Source organism: Sapajus apella, unplaced genomic scaffold (genome assembly GCF_009761245.1).
Source record: "Sapajus apella isolate SASKATOON/1434 unplaced genomic scaffold, GSC_monkey_1.0 scaffold45, whole genome shotgun sequence".
In the NCBI taxonomy this organism is placed as follows: Eukaryota; Metazoa; Chordata; class Mammalia; order Primates; family Cebidae; genus Sapajus; species Sapajus apella.
The window spans coordinates 3765586-3786888 of NW_022436985.1; the positions used below are offsets into that span (position 1 = coordinate 3765586).

Sequence of the window (21303 nt, forward strand, 5' to 3'; positions counted from 1 at the left end):
TAATCCAGGCAATCTAAAGTATTACCTTTAACAACAACCAAAAAATGCAAATAATGCTCTAGATAATGAAGGTAGTTAACTTTTCTTCACTCTTCTACATAAATTTTCCCATCAAGCTTTAATGAAGAAAGAAAGAAGTAAATGCTTATACAAAATTATCCAATGCTTATACAAAATTATGAAAATTCAAAATAAGATAATCAGTCCTACATATTTAAACAAGTCATAATTCAAGTACAGAGTACCATGGCAAGTTTCGTAAGGAAATATTTAGCATTATCATAACCTTTAGGTCATCTTTTTGCACTTAAGGACAACACATTCCATTATTCTACTGTGTATCCAAATTAAATTTCTCCTTGCTGCTATACAAAGAGAAGGTGGTTAAGCGAGAGTAAAGTCACACAGAAAGTGTGAATACTGAATTTATAATTTTAAAAATACATTTTTTGGGAAAAGAGTTAAAAGAATGAATTCCTTAAATTTATGGACTGTGTCACACATAAGGTCATGCAAATGGAAACCAAATCTCATAGCCCCATCTCTCCACTACACAATAATACCAACTGTTAGGAACAGTAATGTTTCAAAATAAGTATCTATTGGCATAAAGTTACAAATCAATGGAGTCCCAGTTATAAAAATGCATAAGGCATGTCTTCTTTGTGTAGCTTGCATTTAAAAAATGCTTCAGTTGGTCAAGATATTACTCCAACTGTTGCTTCATTTGCTCTGTAGTGATAATGGGTTATAATATTTACTGACATCAGTCCAATGAAGAAACCAATGAGAATACATCCTAAGTAGTAAGCTGCAATTTACTGACAAACAGGCAATATTAAGCACATAAGATAATCCCATTTGTGCCCAATATTATATATTTTTAAGGGTAAGAGGAGGGTTAGAAACTATTAAAAAGGGTGTGAAGATACAACTTATGATCACAAATATTTTTATTAAGCCCAAGACATAATAGCGCATTACAGGAAGAACCCAACTACATTTCATTAGAGATAAAATTATGGATATAACAATAACAACAATAACAACAACAGCAACAAAAGAAACAGCCTATCACTGAAAATACATTATTACAGAAAAGTTATGAGAAATCCATTGTGAGATTTTAAAAGGTAATATTCCTAACAATTTGACTAAGTGATTTGGGTATGGTGATGTACAAGGAGGTAGTATTAACACATGAAGGCTCCTTTTAACTTTGCAATGGTAAAATATATTCAGTCTGTTCAATATACCACCAAGACTGGGGTTAAGCCATGAGTTCTCAGAGTCTTTAATATCTAAATAACCACTGTAAGCGTTTTATTTGCTTTCCAAATCCAGAGGGTCATATTACCTAACATCTTAGCAAGTTAGTATGCTTTGAAAAGTATGATTTCCAAAAATTAACAAATCTTTGATTTATAAATAAGTTTATTTATAATGATATTTACATAATAAAAACAAAACACATGGAACTCACAAGTTATACAAAGAAACTGATGTATAATAAAAACAGCAATATAGACTGACAGGCAGAAATTTAAAGAAAGATTTAATAAAGAGTTAAATATCAAATAGACAACTTCACTTCTAAATTTCACTTTGTCACTCACACTGAATTGGAATTGAACAATGGCTCTCTCTTCAAGCGGTCCTGTACTGGAAATTCTGGAAACTGGTAAAATATATTTTGATTGAGAGTTTCAAGTTAATGACCTATTTCCATGCAGTACCTAATGCTGCCTTTAGATGAAGTCACATTCAATCTGCTTTGAAGTGAAATAGCTTTAAGTAATCTGTTCTGCCAGGCTAGAAAAATGTCACCAACATTCTGCTGATGCATGGAGATGTGGCAGTAATAAACTACTATTTAGAGAGAAAGAGAATTGGAGCAGAAGTGACTGGGCAACAGTTTCAAGAGAAGCAAAAGCCAGGAGAGGGAAATCAATGAAAACATGCACAAGTTTAGGCAGAGTAATATGCACAATTAGTGCAGTTGGAAAATGAACGGAAGGAATTAATCCATGGAGCAAGGTAAGGGCTTCTTTAGTTACTATTCACTGGAAAACAACTTAGTGCCTAGCCAAACAAATTTGTTTCAGCAGAAGTACTTGAGAGGACCTGGGGGATGTTAGCATATGGAATGCCACCTTTAAATTCAGGTTGAGTTCTTGCTGATATTGGTGAACATCTGCTTCAAATAGCAATAAAATGAAAGCTATATAATCTATACAGCTGCATTCTTTAACATAATAAAAAAGAACTTCAAATGAGACAAGCAAAAACAAGACATAAGCATTGTCAAATAAGGCACATGTAAAAATCTACACACATTATCCAGTGAAAGACAATATATATATATTTGGAGGTAGAAATAATTACAAAAATACTGACATTTCTAAAGCATTAGCATATTTGTTACAAACAATCACCAACTAATCCCCATTCAGAAAACTGCTTTGTAAAATGATTATTCAACATCTTCAGGACTACATATTTGTGGCTTTTTTTTTTTTTTTTTTAAATTTCACGTGTGAGTATTTGGAGAATTCAGTTAGTGGCAAAAAGTTGTCCATACTATGAGAAATGTAATATGGAAATTATAAAAAGTTATAAATGTTCATAAACCCCATGGTCATCATAATGTAAATGTCCTTGAGTGCACCAAGTTGATATTTCCTCATCAATTGAGAGCTCACAATTCTTATTTCACAGGCCCATTGATGTTTTTAGTAATGTGGCTATATCTGCTGGCATACTCCCTTCATCACCTGTAGATCAGAAAGTAGCATTAAAAGCATTATAAAAATGTTTTATTTTATAAGACATATTGTCTCAATTTTTTTTTCCTTGGTGAATTCTTACTCATCTTTCAAGGGCTATGTTGCTTCAGGGTGACCACTGTTAAAAACCTTTCATAAACTTTACTTAAATTAGGGCAATTTCCTCTCTGTTCCTGTTCATATTGCCAACATAGAAATCTAAGGTTATGTTTCCAATTTTTTTATAAAGCTATATAAAAGATACATGATATACACTGGATCATATCTAAGTCATATAGCCCATGGTACTTCCCACATTTGCTAAATCACATAAAAAACATTCACGTAACAAACGGAGTAAAGAAAACAAAGACAACAAATGCAAACCTAAACCAATCTAAAACTTATTTAATCTAAACTCTTATTTTTTGATCTAAAGATACAATCACTTAGACCCAAACTGTATACATATAACATTCTGAGCACAGCATACCAGGAAAAGATTAAATTAGCCACTTTAAATTACCTTGTTTATCCAAACTTTGCCCTATATTTTAATTAAACCCCAGTATTTATAAGCACTTACAAGAATTATGAGATTTTCTAAGACCCCTTGTATCACAGTGGCAGATAATCTAGCCATCCCTGATTAATTAAATTCAGCACTCAGAATATTTTGAGATGAGCTGATTTATTAATTTACTAGTTACAACAGCACAGCTGGCAATTCACAAATATTTGCTGATCTGTGATAGATCTGTAGCTACGAATAATTTTACAAATTAGATTTGGCTGAAATGTAGCAAAACTAACCACTTTTCTCTTTCTCCCCCTCTCACAAATATACACCTCAGTTACAATCTAAAATTATGAGTACTTTTATCCACTCTTCTTTTCTCTGTAAAACAAAACAAAACAAAAAAAAAACACATATATCCACAGGAACACAATACAGTGCATCAACTCTTAGGGAGTTCACTGACATCTTTGTTTCCAAGCTCATCCATACACTTGAAAATAGCCCATGAAATCCAAATTGACCCTTTATAAATTACTAAATGAACTGATACCATGTTAGGAAGAATAGAGGGAGCAGAGGAAAGAAAGAAAAGAATAATGAGATCCTTTTAAACTTAAAAGATACTAAAGATAGAATACAATAAAATGCAGTGTGTGAACTTTGAACCCTGGTGTTTTAACAAAAGCTATAAAAGACGTTACAGGGACAAATGAGAAAAATCTTGATATGAACAATATATTATAATATCTGAAAAATCACTGTTTATTTTCTTAGATGCTATAATGGTACTGTACCAACTTAGAGGAATTATGCTGTGATACTGAAAATAAATTGCCATGTTTACAGTTGACTTTATTATAGGTCAATGGGAAAAAAGTAGAAAAAACAAACACGGCAAATATCACAACTGTTAAATCACTGTAATTTTCATTCATACCATACTTTCAACAATTAAAAAAAAAATATATATATATATACACACACATAAACATATTTATAGAGATGGAGTCTTGCTATATTGCACAGGCTAGTTTTGCACTCCTGGGCTCAAATGATCCTCCTTCCTGTCTCCCCAAATAAGCACTGTAAGCATGAACCACATGCCCAGCCACTGCTTTCATTTTTGTATGACTATTTCTGTAATAAAAAAATTCCAAGAGTATGTAGTCATGATTGTGGTAACATATATATATTTTAAAGTTCAAAAAGGTAAAAAAATGTTAATACAATTAATCACATTAAGGGAGTTTAATGAAAAAAATCCAAAACAATCTTTATTTTAAAGCAGTGGTTCTCTGATTTTAGCTTTATCAGAATCACCTCGACAACCTGTTAAACTGAGTATTATCAGGTCCTATCACCAGAGTTTTTGACCAAGTAGGTATAGAATGGGGCTTGGGAATTTGCATTTCAAATTGCCAATTTCTTAGGAGATGCTGTTCCTGCTGTTGGTACTTTGATAATCACTAAAGCAAGCTCTAGAAACACAAGAATCTGATACACATATTTGAGAGGCATCATGGTCTTTACCTTTACAGTTTTATGTAAGAGGGGGCAAACAGATTGTTAACAAAAAGCTATACATACTCAATTACAAATATACTTTTTGTTTATAGAAGAAAAGGACTACATTGTGAGAGATGAAAAGAAGGGCATAGATGTCATCAGTTCAGTGTCAAAATTACCTAAACGAAACCAGGGGCACAGCTGAAGACAAAATGATTACAGTTCAATGAGTAAATAAAAGACACCACTACATCCTCAGTCTAGCAAATAAAATACACACCGGGCAAAACGCATATGTAAACAGCTTTAACAAGATAGAGAAAAACTTCCTACAGAAAGGGAGAGGGGTAAGGAGAGGGCAGGATTCTTCATAACTAAACATTTCAAAGCTACTGGCTTGAGAGCACAGCTAAAAATACACTGCTATTTTAACAGATAGCGTAGGGTGAACATAACAGGCAAACGTTTAGACTGACCAAATTTATATAAATACAAATAATTTACATTATGACTGAACATACACATCACCTCTGCTCCCATCAGCTGTAATACCATTAAAATATGATGTGAGAAAAAAGTGTAAGGGGGTTAAACAAAAGAGAAAGAATGGGAGAAAAAGACAACAGCAGAGACACAGCTGCCCACAAATTCTGGAAGAAAATGATAAGTAAAGAACAGAAATTGATTTTAACATAATAAAGTAAAAGCTTAAGTGTCTGCAGGTAGGAAATGCAAGGCTACTTCATACTCAGAATCCTTACCCTTCTACCCCCAAAGCTCAGGAAATGGGGGTAAATGGGAAACATGAAGCTACCTATAAACAAGTTGAACAGGTAAGGATGCCTAAAGTTTGCCCAAGAGAGCCAGCCATTTGCCCCAGACACATAAAAATGAAAGTTTATTCTCTTTGGAGAACATAAGTCTGAAGAACTCTGGACTTCGCATAGTAAAGAACAGAGAGGCTGCTGAAAACAGGCAGATTAACTATTAATACGTAAATATGAGAACAAACCTCCCTCCTTCACTTCTCGGGGCAGTTGACTCGTGTCACCTCTCCCCACCTGTCTCCTCACTTTCCAGGAGGTTGAAAAATATCCTTCTGAGGAAATAAACTAGCCCATAAGAAAAGACTTATAGTTAATTATCAACTATAATGGTTCTATTATATTGAGAAATTTGTTAGAATAAAATCCATATATCTGGATATTTGCTAGTATTGCTAAAAAAGAATTTAAATGCTTTACTAAATTCTAAAAGCTGCCCTAGCAAAACAAAAGAAAAACACTGCCCAAAGAGAATCTGCCTTATGCATTCACTTTACCATATTTGCTGGACAACCTGCAACTGGCAAGTTGCCACATGCACACAAAGCATAGTAATTACTGTTAATTGTTTAAGTTACGATCACCTTACTTATCCTTACTTTTAACGATCTCAGTTGTTTCTTACTCAAACTTTCTCTACTGCCTGCCTCCCCAAGCTTCCACAACACCCTGAAATAAATACTATGCAAGACAAGTAATTATTTGATGAGCATATTTCTCTCTCTGTAGAAAGATTAAAATGTATTGATTTTTATGTAGTATAGACTGCCTAACATAACACAGACTTAACAGTGTCTGTCATGAATAGATATTTGCTAAATTAAAATGAACCATTATCAAGAATATCCTTATTAGAATAAAAAATTGCTTATTTCCAATTAATTTAACATTAAATAAGAAAAGCAAGCTGTAGAATAGTGGATCGTAGGTTGACATGCACTCTTTCTCCCATAAAAGAAAGAATATGTGCTTATTTCTATACACATAAAACAAATGGTCATACACACACAAAAACAAAAGGCTAACACTTGTCACCTCTATGGGAAACCTGGGAAGTGGATGAGTAGGAGGCTTCTGTTCTTTCACATCTGGGTTTTAAACATACTACCTTTTCAAAACATATATAAAAATAAAAATTTTGAACTTAAGAAACTTTAAAAATTATCAGTTATAGTACTTTGGAAATAAATATGCTTACCTTCTCCCACATCACACATGATCCCTAAACTGTAAGCTAGTTAAGGATCTTAGCCATCTTTGTCATCCTCTTGCACTGACTAATTTGATTTGTGGTCATATAAATAAATATTGAAGTTTCTGCTTACAAACAACTTACCTTCATCTGCAGTGGTCATATCTTGTTCTAGTTTCAGTTTCTGTTGGTTAATTTTTAGCATGGATTCTTCAATCGTCCCTTGACTTATTAGTTTTATAACTAGTACTTCTCTAAAAAAAATACAAGATATGTCCATTGGTTAATAAATATAGTTGTTTGGATATTTCTAAACTATAAGAGTTCAAAAAGAATAACTTGAAAATTATGACAAACATATCCTTAAATTCTTTTATTTAAACTACTTGAGGCTGACATTTTCTGACTATCTAACTTTTAGACACTCCTAAAGATTTAAGAAAAGAGAAAGATATTTGTACTTTAAAAATTACTGGTTGGGCACAGTGGCTCAAGCCTCTAATCCCAGCACTTTGGGAGGCTGAGGTGGGTGGCTTGAGGCCAGCAGTTTGAGATTAGCTTGGTTAACATGGCAAAATCCTGTCTCTAATAAAAAAAAAAAAAAAATACAAAAATTAGCTGAGCTTGGTGGCACACACCTGTTCTCTCAGCTGCTTGGGAGGCTAAGGCATGACAACTGCTTGAACCCAGGAGGTGGAGGTTGCAGTGAGCCGAGATGGCGCCACTGCACTCCAGCCTGGGTGACAAGACTGAGGCTCTGTCTTAAAACAAACAAACAAAACAACAACAACAGCAACAAACACACCAAAAAACAAAACAAAACAAAACATGTATCTATACATGGATAAAATTACATTACAACAAACAGTTCTGTGTTCAGGTGGAAATTACATTTTTAAAAGAAACATGCTTTGCTTCTTAGGTCCTGAGAAGCAGTGTCTCTGTACACTTGAGGCAGTGCAGTCAAGTACAAAGTTTCACAATAGATACTGATAAGTATTTAGTCTATAAATGACTGTACCAATATCTTTTGGACATATACTAAAATACTTCACAAAGAAGACACTGTCTGCTCTTTATATATGTAAGCAGAGTTGCAACAATCTTCACCTCTTTACAGCGCTGTGACAAGTGTCAAAATTGCCAATCATCTAAAATAACCTACAACTCAATTTACTTCCTAAAGGGTAACATGATAGCTCAGCAATAGTTTGTACATTACCAAGTTTGTCTGGCTGTTAACTGGTCTACCAAGTGCATCTTTTCAATTATTAATCTTTTTCAAAGGGGGTAGACCATTGATAATACCTCATCTTCATGAACTTCAGAACTATTTGGAATGTGGGTGGATGGTTTTAATTACTAGAAAATGGAAGGGTTACATAGTGTAGTTGATGTTCAACACTGCTGGTATAGAATACATCAGTAGCCACGCTTTGCTGAAAAACAAAAACTCAGGCAGGCCATCCAACACTATATTCTAATGGTCTTCACATATTAAAGTGGCATTGAATTAAAAATACATTTCAACTAAAAACACTTACTTAGTCTGGCCTACTCTATGGCATCTATCTTCTGCTTGTTTGTCATTGTAAGGATTACAGTCAATATCATGAAGTATAACAACATTTGCTGAAGTCAGATTTATTCCTAATCCACCAGCTTTTGTTGATAGCAGAAACACAAAGATATCCATATCGGTATTAAACTCATCAATTAGATGAATCCTGTAAGACAAACAAATTAGGTTAAATCTCACTAAAAAGTTGTATAATGTAATTAAAATGTAAATCATAAAATGGAGATGATTATCACATGGGAAAGAAACCGGAAGATGTCAACACATCTCTTGGTATTACAGTTACTTCCCCTCTGGCTATACCATTGAAGAGCCTCCTCAATTCACCAACTTCTTTTCTATGACATTGTTACCCCTACCAACTCTTACTTCAATTCAACTATTCAGATTCAATTAATTCCTAAATTACTATTTTGTCCTTTTTAACTGTGGCTTAGCTAAATTCTGTGTACAGCTTTTCAATCCTTACCCTTCTCAGAGGTATGCCAGCTGCTACAGGCAGACAACATTCCTGATGAACCAAGGACCTCATGATCAAACTGATCAGTTGATTCTCTTCTTTTAAAAAAAGCATTATTTTTACCTTTACTCTAATGCAGAGAAAAAAAAAAATACTCTGGCCCACAGGAACAAAATAATCAAAATATACAATGCAATTAAAAAATACTACACAATTCCTTCTTTATTAGGACAATTCCTTCTTTACTAAGGACAATCTTTAAAACCTTTGGGAATTAAAAAATCCTTAATTACTCTTAAAATAGGAAAGATTTTAAAAGAATCTTGATGAAAGAGAAGGTGTTTTAAACTTTGAAAGATTTTTAAAGGGGAAAACCATTAAAAACACAATTATAACAGCTGTTTTAAAATATATTTGTATACAATTCAGATAGAAAAATTAAAAGAAAATTATTTAAGTTTTGAGACATAGACCCGCTCTATCACCCAGGCTGCAGTACAGTGATGTGATCTTGGCTCACTGCAACCTCCGCCCCCACAGACTTCCTAGTTGGGACCACAGGCTTGTACCACCACGCCTGGTGATTGTTGTTGTTATTGGTATTTTCAGCAGAGACAGGGTCTCATCGTGTTGTCCAGGCTAGTCCTGAACTCCTGAGCCCAATCTATCTGCACTGGCCTCCCAAAGTGCCGAGATTACAGGCGTAAGCTGCCATGCCTGGCCATTGAAATTATTCTTGAGTTAATGATTTAAAGTAATCAAATGTAAAAATAACAAAATTCTATCTAGTGCTCTAGACATTTAAAATTCTAACAAATAGTAATAATTAATAAGTGATTTTTTAAAAACTAACTTGAAATATACCAACCTTTCAGAAATCTGAGTCTTTCCATCTAATCTGAGGTACCTATGCTGATGATGTTTTAAGAGAACCTCTAAGATATCCAGCATCATGGTAAATTGGCTAAATAACACAACTCTATCGCCCTGTGAAAATACATAGATGAATTAGAAAAAACTGTTTTACTACTCAAAGCCTTGACAGGTCTAAACAATTAAGTGTTACTTAGATCATGTTGATAAATTTGTAGAAAATTCTCTATGATTAACTGCTTATTTAATAAAAATCAAGTAACAATACCTAAGATATATATCTTGTTGTAGCCTATATATGAAAAAACTGCCTTAACTTCTAAATTTCAGGGTTAAAAGTTAGCTCTCAGTTTTTATTTTAAAGAACAGTTAAATTATTTCCTTTTTATAAGAAAAATATCAGAAAACATGAGAAGTTGCATATGTGTGTACTATCTAGATTGTGATTTTACAAATTTAGGATATTTCACATATAAAGAGCAGTATTACTTAAGTTTATTTAACAAATGGTGCCTTCGAAAACTAATTTTGAAGCACACATACAGATTGCCACTTATGAAGTAATGACAATTGAGACATTTTTAAAACATCAATACAGATACAGCCTGCTTTCTATTGTTTTTGTCTGAGGTTCCAAAGAGGAAAGGATGTAATCAAGAAAACATGTCAAGAAAATGTTCAAAACAACTATGTTCTAGAAGAATGTAGAACAGACATAGGCTAATTCAAGCAAGTCAGTGTGCTAGAATTACTTTAAGAAGTTTAACTAATTGGGAAGATACAAAAGAGTGCCATTTTTCTTTAATACCTTCTGTTTCAGTTCAGACAAGATGCATCCTAAAACTCGGAATTTTCCAGAATCTAAAATCAAGTCCATGTCTAACTGAAAGTTATTAATGTGTCGATACTGTTTACAAAGTACATGTAGTTCAAAGTCTGTCATAACTTCCATATCTTCAAAGATCAAGTCAGGGTTAGCCTCACAATGTGTAGGTTCCTTAAAACAAAACAAAACACAGTATATTTAAAAATAAAAATAATTTATAATATAATCAGAAAAATTTAATGAAAATTTTCACACCTGATAAAATACCTAAATCACAAAACATTTTAATGTAACAGATATAGCAAGGAAAATTAATAGTAATCTTTTAGGTATAATAAACGTGGGAGGGGGGAGTCCTTACTGTTTTAAAGATAACATACTAAAATATTTACAGATGAAATAATGTCTAGAATTTGGTTCAAAATAACCCTGGGAAGAAATCTGGGGTATAGATGAAACAAGAATGGTGTCATTATCAAATGGTAACTTTCAAAGGGGTAAAGTAACATATGGGCAGATAGTTTCATTTTGCGATTCTATTACAAATGTTTGAAATTCTCCGTTTAAAACAATATAAAAAGGTTTTAAAAAGAAAATGGGTGAGCCGGGTACAGTGGCTCACGCCAGTAATCCCAGCACTTTGGGAGGCTGAGGGGGGCAGATCACCTGAGGCTGGGAGTTCAAGACTAACATGGCCAACGTGGTGAAACCCCAACTCTACTAAAAATACAAAAATTAGCTGAGCATAGTGGCAGGTGCCTATAATCTCAGCTATTCAAGAGGCTAAGGCAAGAGAATCGTTTAAACCCAAGAGGCGGAGTTTGCAGTCAGCAGACATCAGGCCATTGCACTCCAGCCTGGGCGACAAGAGCAAAAGCCTATCTCAAAAAACAAAAAACAAAAAACAAACAAACAAACAAAAAAACGGGGGCTGTTTTCAACACAAAGATCAGTAAGGATAAACAATGATAAAATGTTAAAGGAGAAAGAGGCAAAAATTAAGAGTAATTGCTAAAATTACAAAGAAGAAATAAAATGAAAGAGAAGTGCATTATGGAAGTATGGACTAGGAGTTAGCAAACTGTTCCTGTAAAGGTCCTGATCATAAATATTTTAGGCTTTGCAGGCAAAATGACCTGTATGGCAAGTACTCAACTCTGCCCCTGTAGTGAGAAAAGCGGTCCCAGAAAGCAAAAACAAACAGGCATGACTGTGTTATAAAACTTTATTTATAAAAAAAGTCACTGCCATATGGCCACAGTGAACTGACCTATGATGTAGGTTATCACTACCTCTTTGTTCTTATGTCCCCCAAATCATCTTGAACTAGGTCTAAAATGCGTTTTTTGTGGCCGGGTGCAGTGGCTGACGCCTGTAATTCCAGCACTTTGGGAGGCCGAGGTGGGCAAATTGCTTGAGCTCAGGAGTTCAAGACCAGCCTGGGCAACGTGGCAAAACCCCATCCGTACAAAAAATTAGCCGGGCGTGGTGCCACGTGCCTGTAGTCCCAGCTATTCAGGAGGCTGAGGTGGGAGGATGGCTTAAGCTCAGAAGACAGAGGTTGCAGTGAGCCCAAGATCACCCACCTTGGCAACAGAGCCAGACCCAGTCTCAAAAAAAGTTTTTCTTAAATATGTAGTTAAAGGTTTAGTATGCCCATAGGGTTCACCAATCTTATAGTCTAACAACCTCTTAATAAAGCTCAGTGTTAAGATAATATGATATCCTTACCTTTAGCATAAGCTGAGACATTTCCTTGAGTTTTTCAGCTGTGTAATATTGGCGATGTAATAAAGGATGATTGGCCATTTTCCTCAACTGCATCATTACATTGCACATTTCTGTGTTTTTCTCTGTGAACCAAAGAGAACACATTAAAAAATAAAATCAAGTTCATAATTGTTGAAATATATCAACTAAGTTTTTAAAATTATTTCTTCAAATTACAGCTAGTTTTTGAAAATGAGCAAATCCTATTATATGACTAAACAAAATGCGGCCCCAGTACAAGATTCTTTTTCACATCGTGAAAATCAGATTATACCCAAGTTATTGATAGATTTTTTCAATCTGTTGAAAAGACCCAAATAGAGTTGCTCCTGCTTCTCCGACATTGCACACAACTCAATTTGATCTTTCTTAGGCGGTAACTGCTTGAGAACCTGAGAAAGAAAAACAGTTTTAGATAATCATTATAACAAAAAGAAAAACATAAGTATTAAAAACAATAAAAAATAAAAAAATATGGATAAGCATTACCTCTTCTTTTACTCTTCTGAGAATAAATGGCTTTATAATTTGTTTTGCATGTGCTATTCTCTCCTTTTCATATATACTTTGCTCATCTGCTGATTTCTGAGCAAAATATAAACATATCCTTTTAGGAATTATTCATTTAAATTATCACAATAACAGTATTGTTACACAACATAATAATCTCCCTCACTACAGCCAGAGTTATTTTTTGGAGAAACTTGATTCATTCTAGAGGGAACTTCACATTTAAATTCTTAGTTGCCATGTACTTCTTGAAGCTGCATATGTATTTTGAAGTTTCATAGTATGTAATCATGTACTCTACTGAGGTAATCAATTTGAACTGTACCAGACTGGTGATTAGAAGTCATCAACTGATGAGTCATGAACTGATTGCCTAAATAACTCTCATTTAAAAATGTGTCTATGTGTAGATAAGGAGAAGCTTGGGGTACAAGACCTTTATTTCTTAGTGGAAAATGGCCCCAAAAGAAAGCTAGTGCAGGCTGATGCAAATCATGTGGTCAAAAAATGGGGAATAGTACCTAGTCAAAACTGGTTATCTTGGAGAATTAAAAAGTAGAAATTTATTCTAGGATGTGAAGGAGTCCTCCATATATAGGAACTAAAGATAGAAAGCAGTTCATAAAATCTGCTAGGCCATTTCAAACACTGTACATTAAGTGGGAGGGAATTCAAATTAGTAAATGTTAAAAAGGCAGTTATAATCTACAGCAGAAGAATATCAGAGAAAATTCTTGCAAAAGATTAGTGATTTGCAAGAGAGCCAAGAATCAATATAAACACTGCTGTATTGAAAAATGTGGGAGTTCTTAAAGACTTTATCTTACTTTTCCTAAACAATAAAGAAGTAATGAAGCTTTTATTGTGAAGAGGGTTTACCGTCATTAAAAGTTGTAACTTTTGTTTTATTAACTTTTATATTTTTCAGTATAGGCATTTTCTGGATATCCTAACTTTGTCTAGTTCTATAGTTTACCCATAATTTTGATACAGATGATACAAACATCAAACTTTCCACACATATTACATATCTGAGCTCTTCATCAATTTAAAATTGTCATTCTGCAGAAAATTAGGATATTAACCAAGACTTTGGGCTATCAATTATGGAAATTGTGATTTGTTTTCCTCCATTATATTCTGGCTGATTTTCAAACTGATCCAAATATAGAGTTACCACCTACTTAAACTTATTTCATAGAGCATATGCACTATGAAAACAACAAAAGAGACGTAACAGACGAATGGCCCAGTTAAAACACAAGTAACGCATTTGGGAGAAAACATGCATTTATGCTTACCGTCTTAGAGGAAAACATTCTTCGTATTTCACTGGTGCTACTACTAAACATGTGTGGCATAACAAAATTCAACAGTGACATCAGTTCTAACAGATTATTCTGTACAGGTGTGCCCGTGAGCAGCAAACGGTTATTTGCCTGTGAATGAAGGTAAAATTTATATTAGTCTTTTTTTAAAGAGCCACTTCTTTCATGTCTACCCTCCCTGGTGAAGGAATGGAGGAGAGATGAATTAAAACCATTATTAATAATTTAACATTCTGTGATAAATGATTAGTAATTTGGATAATTTGATGTCTGCTATTATCATCTATTATACTTAAGGCAGAATATGAAAACCACTGGTCTTATAAGTAGGTAACTTGCGTCCTCATATCACCTTTATGAGGCGATGAAAGATTATTTATAAAGTTTAACATACAGAGTAGGTGAATTATGGATTATGACCTAAGAATTTTTCTTGTCATTTTTTAAAGGATTGTTAAAAAACAAAATCAAAGAATATGTGACAGAGGCCATCTAGTCCATAAAGTATGAAAAATTTACTATCTGCCCTTTTACAGAAAAAAACTTGCTAACACCTAATACAGAAAACTACATATATTAAATTACATAATCTAAAATTTTATGGTAATTTGGAAAACTTTACAAACATTCTCTTACATTAATTGTCATAAGGTGCTGGTAGCGAATGGAGCCCATATTCTTCAGCATATGGCCCTCATCAAAAATTGCGTAATTAAGTTTCAGCCGTCGAAACAGACTACGGTCATCAGAACTGCTGATGGCACAGTTATATCTGTCACCAAAAGAAAAAACATCTCTAAGGTTATACCTTTAAGAGCCTGGAGCCTAGCGAGATTTAATTGTCTTTAAAAATCATTTTTTTATTTACACATTTCTAACAGCCAATACTTAAAGAACAGCTCTAGAAACAGGTAATACTTAAATAAATACTGATGTATTTGTATTTAATAATTATTGATGTACATTGTAACCAAATACGAAAGCTGCAATACATAATTGAAAGAAAATGTTAATGTTACAGACAACTTCCACATACCTGGGAGGAGGTCAATTTGGGTATAATTTATAAGTAATCTGCTCCATGAAATGTTACATTTTAGTAAGCACAAAAAAGAACATGAAGCTAAAACATATTTTTCTTTAAAACAATATATTTTATTAAACTAGCAGAGTCGATCCAAGAAATAATAGTTAACAGCTAGTAGCTTGAGACTGCATATGGAGCCTGTTTTATTAAAAAAAAAAAAAACAGCCGGGCACGGTGGCTCATGCCTGTAATCCCAGCACTTTGGGAGGCTGAGGTGGGTGGATCACGAGGTCAAGAGATCGAGACCATCCTGATCAACATGGTGAAACCCTGTCTCTACTAAAAATACAAAAAATTAGCTGGGCATGGGGGCGCATGCCTGTAATCCCAGCTACTCAGGAGGCTGAGGCAGGAGAATTGCCTGAACCCAGGAGGCGGAGGTTGCGGTGAGCCGAGATCGCGCCATTGCACTCCAGCCTGGGTAACAAGAGCGAAACTCCGTCTCAAACAAAAAACAAAACAAAACAAAACAAAACAAACAAAAAAAAAAAACAGGCCAGGCGCAGTGGCTCAAGCCGGTAATCCCAGCACTTTGGGAGGCTGCGGTGGGTGGATCACCTAAGGTCGGGAGTTCAAGACCAGAATGACCAACATGGAGAAACTCTGTCGCTACTAAAAAAATACAAAATTAGCCGGGTGTGGTTGTGCATGCCTATAATCAGGAGGCTGAGGCAGGAGAATTGCTTGAACCTGGGAGGCAGAGTTTGCAGTGAGCCAAGATTGCACCACTGCATTCCAGCCTGGGCAGTAAGAGTGAAACTCCATCTCAAAAAAAGAAAAAACAAAATTCTGCATGAATTTTTTAAGGACAGACACAAGAAGCCAGTAGTGAGAAATAATAACTATAGTTAAAATAGAACTTTAAATAAATCAAATAATAAATGTAACACAAGAGCATTAAGTTCTGTGCAAGATATTTGTATCAAACAATTACTACCAAGTAGTAAACTTATCCAAAGTTATAGTTTTCATTTTTATTTCTGCCCTAACTCAAATTTTTCATTAAGAAAATGAGATTTCATTGTATTTATTACTGATACTTATTTGTAAATTTAAAAAATAACTCATTTTGGTGAGATATCTCAAAACCGAGAGATTCCTATTACAAGATGCTTTTTTTCAATTAAGTGGGCAAAACCTTTTTATATTCATCATTAATGCGGTGATGAACTAATAAAAACCTCCTATATTGGTGCTAGACACCAATCTAAACAATGCCTGAATCCTCAACATAAGTCATTCTATTACTTTTGTATCACAGTTCACAGCATAAACTTTCCTACATAGTACTACTACAATTTTTTTCTTTTTTTAATTTGGGGGCTGCACAAATACCCACCCTCCCCAAATTTCTCAGTACTTACGTGGTCACAATTACATTGTAATCTTCATATCTACTATGAATGTTAAATCTAATTTGTTTACGTTCTTCTTGAGAACCTAGAGTTTAAAAACAATAAACACATTTTGAATGTATTTACTGTGCTGTACTATATTTTAATTTTAAAGGAATTTTCAAAGTTAAAAGAAGAATGACGTATTCTTACCATAGTAACAGAGCACCTTCAAAGTAGGGCACCATAAATTAACTTCCCTTAACCAGTTATCTATGGAACAGAAGAGATATTATTTGCATCTGCTACAATGGGGTATATTCATGCAGTTAAACGAACACTAAAGTTTGACAAGTGCTAGTTAGAAATCAGTCTTTTATAAAATATAAATACCAGCCAGGCAAGGTGGCTCACACATGTAATCCAAGCACTTTGGGAGGCTGAGGCAGATGGATCACCTGAGGTCAGGAGTTCAAGATCAGTCTGGCCAACATAGTAAAACCTCGTCTCTACTAAAAATAAAAAAATTAGCCAGGCATGGTGGCAGGCGCCTGTAATTCCAGCTACTTGGGAGGCGGAGGCATGAGAACCGAGGAGGCGGAGGTTGTGGTGATCCGAGATTGTGCCACTAGACTCCAGCCTGGGTGACAGGGCGAGAGTGAGACTCTGTCTTAAAAAAAAAGAAAGAAGGCTGGGCATGGTGGCTCGCGCCTGTAATCCTAGCACTTTGGGAGGCTGCGGTGGGTGGATCACCTAAGGTCGGGAGTTCAAGACCAGCCTGGCCACCATGGAGAAACACCATCTTAAAAAAAAAAAAAAAAAAAAAAAAGAAAAAGAAAATATACCATGATGACTGTTTTTTATCACAGACCCTTTACAGTATCACTCCTTATGAAACTTATGTAAAACGATCTTGAGGTTTTGTGAGGCATCAAAATGAAGGGCAGAGGATCAAATATTATATTTACAGTTGATTATTAACCGACAATTTAAAGGGAAAGGTTTTCTTTGTTACATTCACATTTACAAATATTCTCTTATTCTAACTTCTACATCCAACGAACTGAGAAAGAATGGAACAGTTACATGAGTAGGAATTAATGAGATACCTTCATCCAGTAAACATTTAATTTTACATTTAAAAGTACTCATGTTCTTTTAGTCACTTTTAAAAGTAACTAAAAGTATTATGAACCAATAAGTGGTCCTTGGTCTATAGGTTTAAAAAGAACTTACATTTGAGTTATTTTCTTTTTAAAAGACTGCCAATATAATCAAACACACATATATACACAAAAGAGAAAAGTATAAAAAGACCATAAAATTAATATTCATTTCTACACACTAAGAAACCACGGCACACCCTCTGACACACACCCATATACACACTGTCTTCTACCTATATAAAACATGATAAAATTAAATACAGTTGTCTCCCGTATTACAAACCTATAGTTGAAGCTGGAACAACGATCAAATGAGGACCATTATTACCCTCCTGATAGAGGTATGCCAGAAATGCAATGGCTTGAATAGTTTTTCCTAGGCCCTAAAAGTTTAAAAGATAACATATGAAATTTTAAAACAAGCAAACAATAAATAAATATATAAAAATACAAAATAAAAAGGAATACTTCTGTGCTGTATTCACTTTTGATTTCCCATAATGCAACTCTAAAGGAATTTCTACTATGTTCTTAGTTCTCAAATGACAGAATTGATCATAATCTCCAAATGATGGTAAAACTTACTTTACTGAGCAGGATGGATGGATCATCATTGCTAGTTCATATCTAACACATGTTAATATGGAAGACTTTTTGCATTGCATGGAAAGGATATAATTTTGCTTATTGCTTATACACAGTGAATGTTTAATATCCACTGAATGGTTTGAGGACAATATCCCACGATTAACTGGAGGAAACATATGCCTAATCTATCCTACCAATTCTACCATTAAGAATATAATCATGAGATATGAGAGCATATGACTGCAAAAGGACTTGGGTAAGAATGTTCATAGTTTTATTTTAATAGCCAAACACTGGAAATAACCTACATAGGTTAGGCATGATGGTGTAAGCCTGTAATCCCAGAGCTTTAGGAGGTTGAGGCAGGTGGATCACTTGAGCCCAGGAGTTCAAGACCACCCTGGGCAACATGGTGAAACCCCATCTCTACAAAAATTTACAAAATTAGCTGGGTGTGGTGGCACATGTCTGGGATCCATACTTGGGAAGCTGAGGTAAACAGACTGCCTGAGCTGAAGAGGTTGAGGCTGCAGTGAGCTGAGAGCACAACACTGCACTCCAGCCTGGGTGACAGAGCAAGCCCCTGTCATGATAGACAGACAGACAGACAGACAGGAAAGAGGGAAAGAAGGGAGGGAGGAGGGAGGGAAACTTAAGATATCCATATCCAACAGAAGAAGATCAACTAATTGCAGTGTATTTATACCATGGACTACCATACCATATAGCAATACTACGAATACATGTAAGAACATGGATGGATCTCAATAACATTATATTCACCAAATGAACCAAAAACAAATAGTATACAGTAAACTACACATACTGTATAACCAGAAAAAAATCCATGACAATAGGTATGGGAACAGTGGTAGAAGCAATGACTACAAAAAAGCATGAGAAACCTTCTGGGACGATGGAAGAGTTGCTCTGGATAGTAGTCACGTGTGTGTACATGTATATAAAAAGTCACTAAGTTGTACATTTGTACATTTTACTGCAACTAAATTAGACACCATTAAAAAATGGTCTTAAAAAGCTACTGAGGAGATACAGTTCCTCAGGGGAAGTAAATGCCAGCCAACTGTTGTGGACTGAATTGTGTCTACCTCCTCCCCACAGACAATACTTGTTGAAGTCATAACCCTCAATATCATTGCATTTAGAGACAGGGCTTTACAGGAGGAAATTAAAGCTAAATGAATTCATAAATATGGGACCTGAACCCAATATGACTGTCCTTGTACGAAGAAATACCTGGCATGTGTACATACACAGAAAAGCCCACATAAGGACAGAGCAAGAAAGTCGCTGTCTGCAAGCCAAATAGAGGACTCAGGAGAAATCCAACCTACCAATATCTTGATCTTAGGCTGTTTACATCCAGAATTGTGAAGAACAACTGAGTCTGTAGTATTTTGTTACAGCAATGCTAGATGACTAAGCCAACAACTTTTATAAATATTGCGTTGGGCTTTACAGGTCACAAAAATAGTTTCATGGCTTGGCTGCGTGCAGTGGCTCACACCCAACACTGGGAGGCTGAGGTGGGTGGATCACCTGAGGTCAGGAGTTTGAGACCAGCCTGGGCAACATGGTGAAACCCCATCTTTACTAAAAATACAAACATTAGCTGGGTGCGGTGGTGGATGCCGGTAGTCCCAGCTACTTAGGAGGCTGAGGCAGAAGAATTGCTTGTATCCAGGAGGCAGAGGTTACAGTGAGTAGAGATTGTGCCACTTCACTCCAGCCTAGGTGACAGAGTAAGACTCTGTCTCCTCAAAAAAAAAAAAAAGTAGTTTCACATAATATACACCTCATTTGTTAGCAAATGCAATCTTTTTTTAAATTTTTTTAATTTAATTTTTAATTTTTTTAAGACGGGGTTTCACCATGTTGGTCAGGCTTGTCTTGAACTTCCGGCCTCAGGTGATCCGCCCGCCTCGGCCTCCAAAGTGCTTGGATTACAGGCATGAGCCACCACGCTCAGCCACAAATGCAATCTTATGAGATAGAAATTATCGACATTTTATTAGTTTTGAGAGATTAGGTCAACTGGCAAGGATCAGATAGCTCCTGAAAAGTAAAGTTGGAGACCCCAAACCCGGGACTGATACCCAAGTGCAGTCACACTAATGAAATGCTGTAATTCTGTTTCTATGAGTATCTTGAAATCCTATGTATATTATTCACTTTTCTATTAGATAAACAGTATCTTTGTTTTGATGGCAGTATGAAGTATGTGTGAGAATATATCTTACAATACTAAAGATTACTTTCCTAGAAGCTAATTAGAGAACAAGTATGATTACTTTGTTAATTTTTATTTTAGGAATCCAATGCACCATGTAACCTTTTCTTTGCTAAACATGACTCATTTTTAATATGTACTTTAAAAAACTATAGCTGGAGGAATGGAGATGTTAGATTAAGGTCAAGTTTCCACATGACAACACCTGGACTACTGGCTGTAACAAACTTCCTGAGCTTAGCTTTAAGCAAATGTGATTTGGGATAGAACAGAGAACCAGAGAGACATCTAATAAAAATAAAATAGCTGAAATGATGTTGCTGATACATATGTGGATTTATTCACTGACAAAGACAGGGATCTAAGTTAAAATTTTAAAGTCAGTTGTAGAAAAAGCACATATATTACATAAATGTATGTATGTACACATGTACATACACACACAATATCTGCAGAAGATAGTATCTAGAAAAGAAAATGCCAAACTAGTTCTTGTTTAAGTGGTGGAATTATAGGTAACTTTGATTTTGATTTTTTAATTTGTATTTTTATGTTTGTAACATGTATTTACTAATTTGATAATGAGAAAGACAAGCCTATCTTCATCTTGGGGAGGAGTGAGGAGGATAGAACTAACTCTATCAAAGACAAAGGTGAGGTGAGATAAAATATAAGATAATGAGGTGGCAGCAGTTAACTACAATAGCAAGTAAAATTTCATGTT

The 21303-nt window shown here is 34.7% G+C and overlaps 1 protein-coding gene across 4 annotated transcripts in view; it reads right to left on the reverse strand.

Annotated features, from left to right (window-relative positions):
* Positions 1 to 938: 938 nt before the first annotated feature.
* Positions 939 to 21303, reverse strand: part of SMARCAD1 (SWI/SNF-related, matrix-associated actin-dependent regulator of chromatin, subfamily a, containing DEAD/H box 1) — a 78321-nt gene continuing 57956 nt past the window's right edge. For 2 of the 4 annotated variants that reach the window (XM_032239589.1, XM_032239590.1), the window contains exons 12-24: positions 18024 to 18123; positions 16788 to 16847; positions 16605 to 16680; positions 14790 to 14925; positions 14127 to 14264; positions 12805 to 12900; positions 12590 to 12707; positions 12277 to 12398; positions 10528 to 10716; positions 9715 to 9833; positions 8352 to 8534; positions 6952 to 7061; positions 939 to 2774 (exon numbers count right to left, since the gene is read on the reverse strand). In XM_032239589.1, the coding sequence (XP_032095480.1) occupies positions 2713 to 2774; positions 6952 to 7061; positions 8352 to 8534; positions 9715 to 9833; positions 10528 to 10716; positions 12277 to 12398; positions 12590 to 12707; positions 12805 to 12900; positions 14127 to 14264; positions 14790 to 14925; positions 16605 to 16680; positions 16788 to 16847; positions 18024 to 18123 (1509 nt within the window). In that variant the 3' untranslated portion in view covers positions 939 to 2712. Of the gene's footprint in view, positions 2775 to 6951; positions 7062 to 8111; positions 8247 to 8351; positions 8535 to 9714; positions 9834 to 10527; positions 10717 to 12276; positions 12399 to 12589; positions 12708 to 12804; positions 12901 to 14126; positions 14265 to 14789; positions 14926 to 16604; positions 16681 to 16787; positions 16848 to 18023; positions 18124 to 21303 lie in introns of those variants that run through there. The other 2 variants (XM_032239593.1, XM_032239592.1) reach the window with 2 other exon arrangements.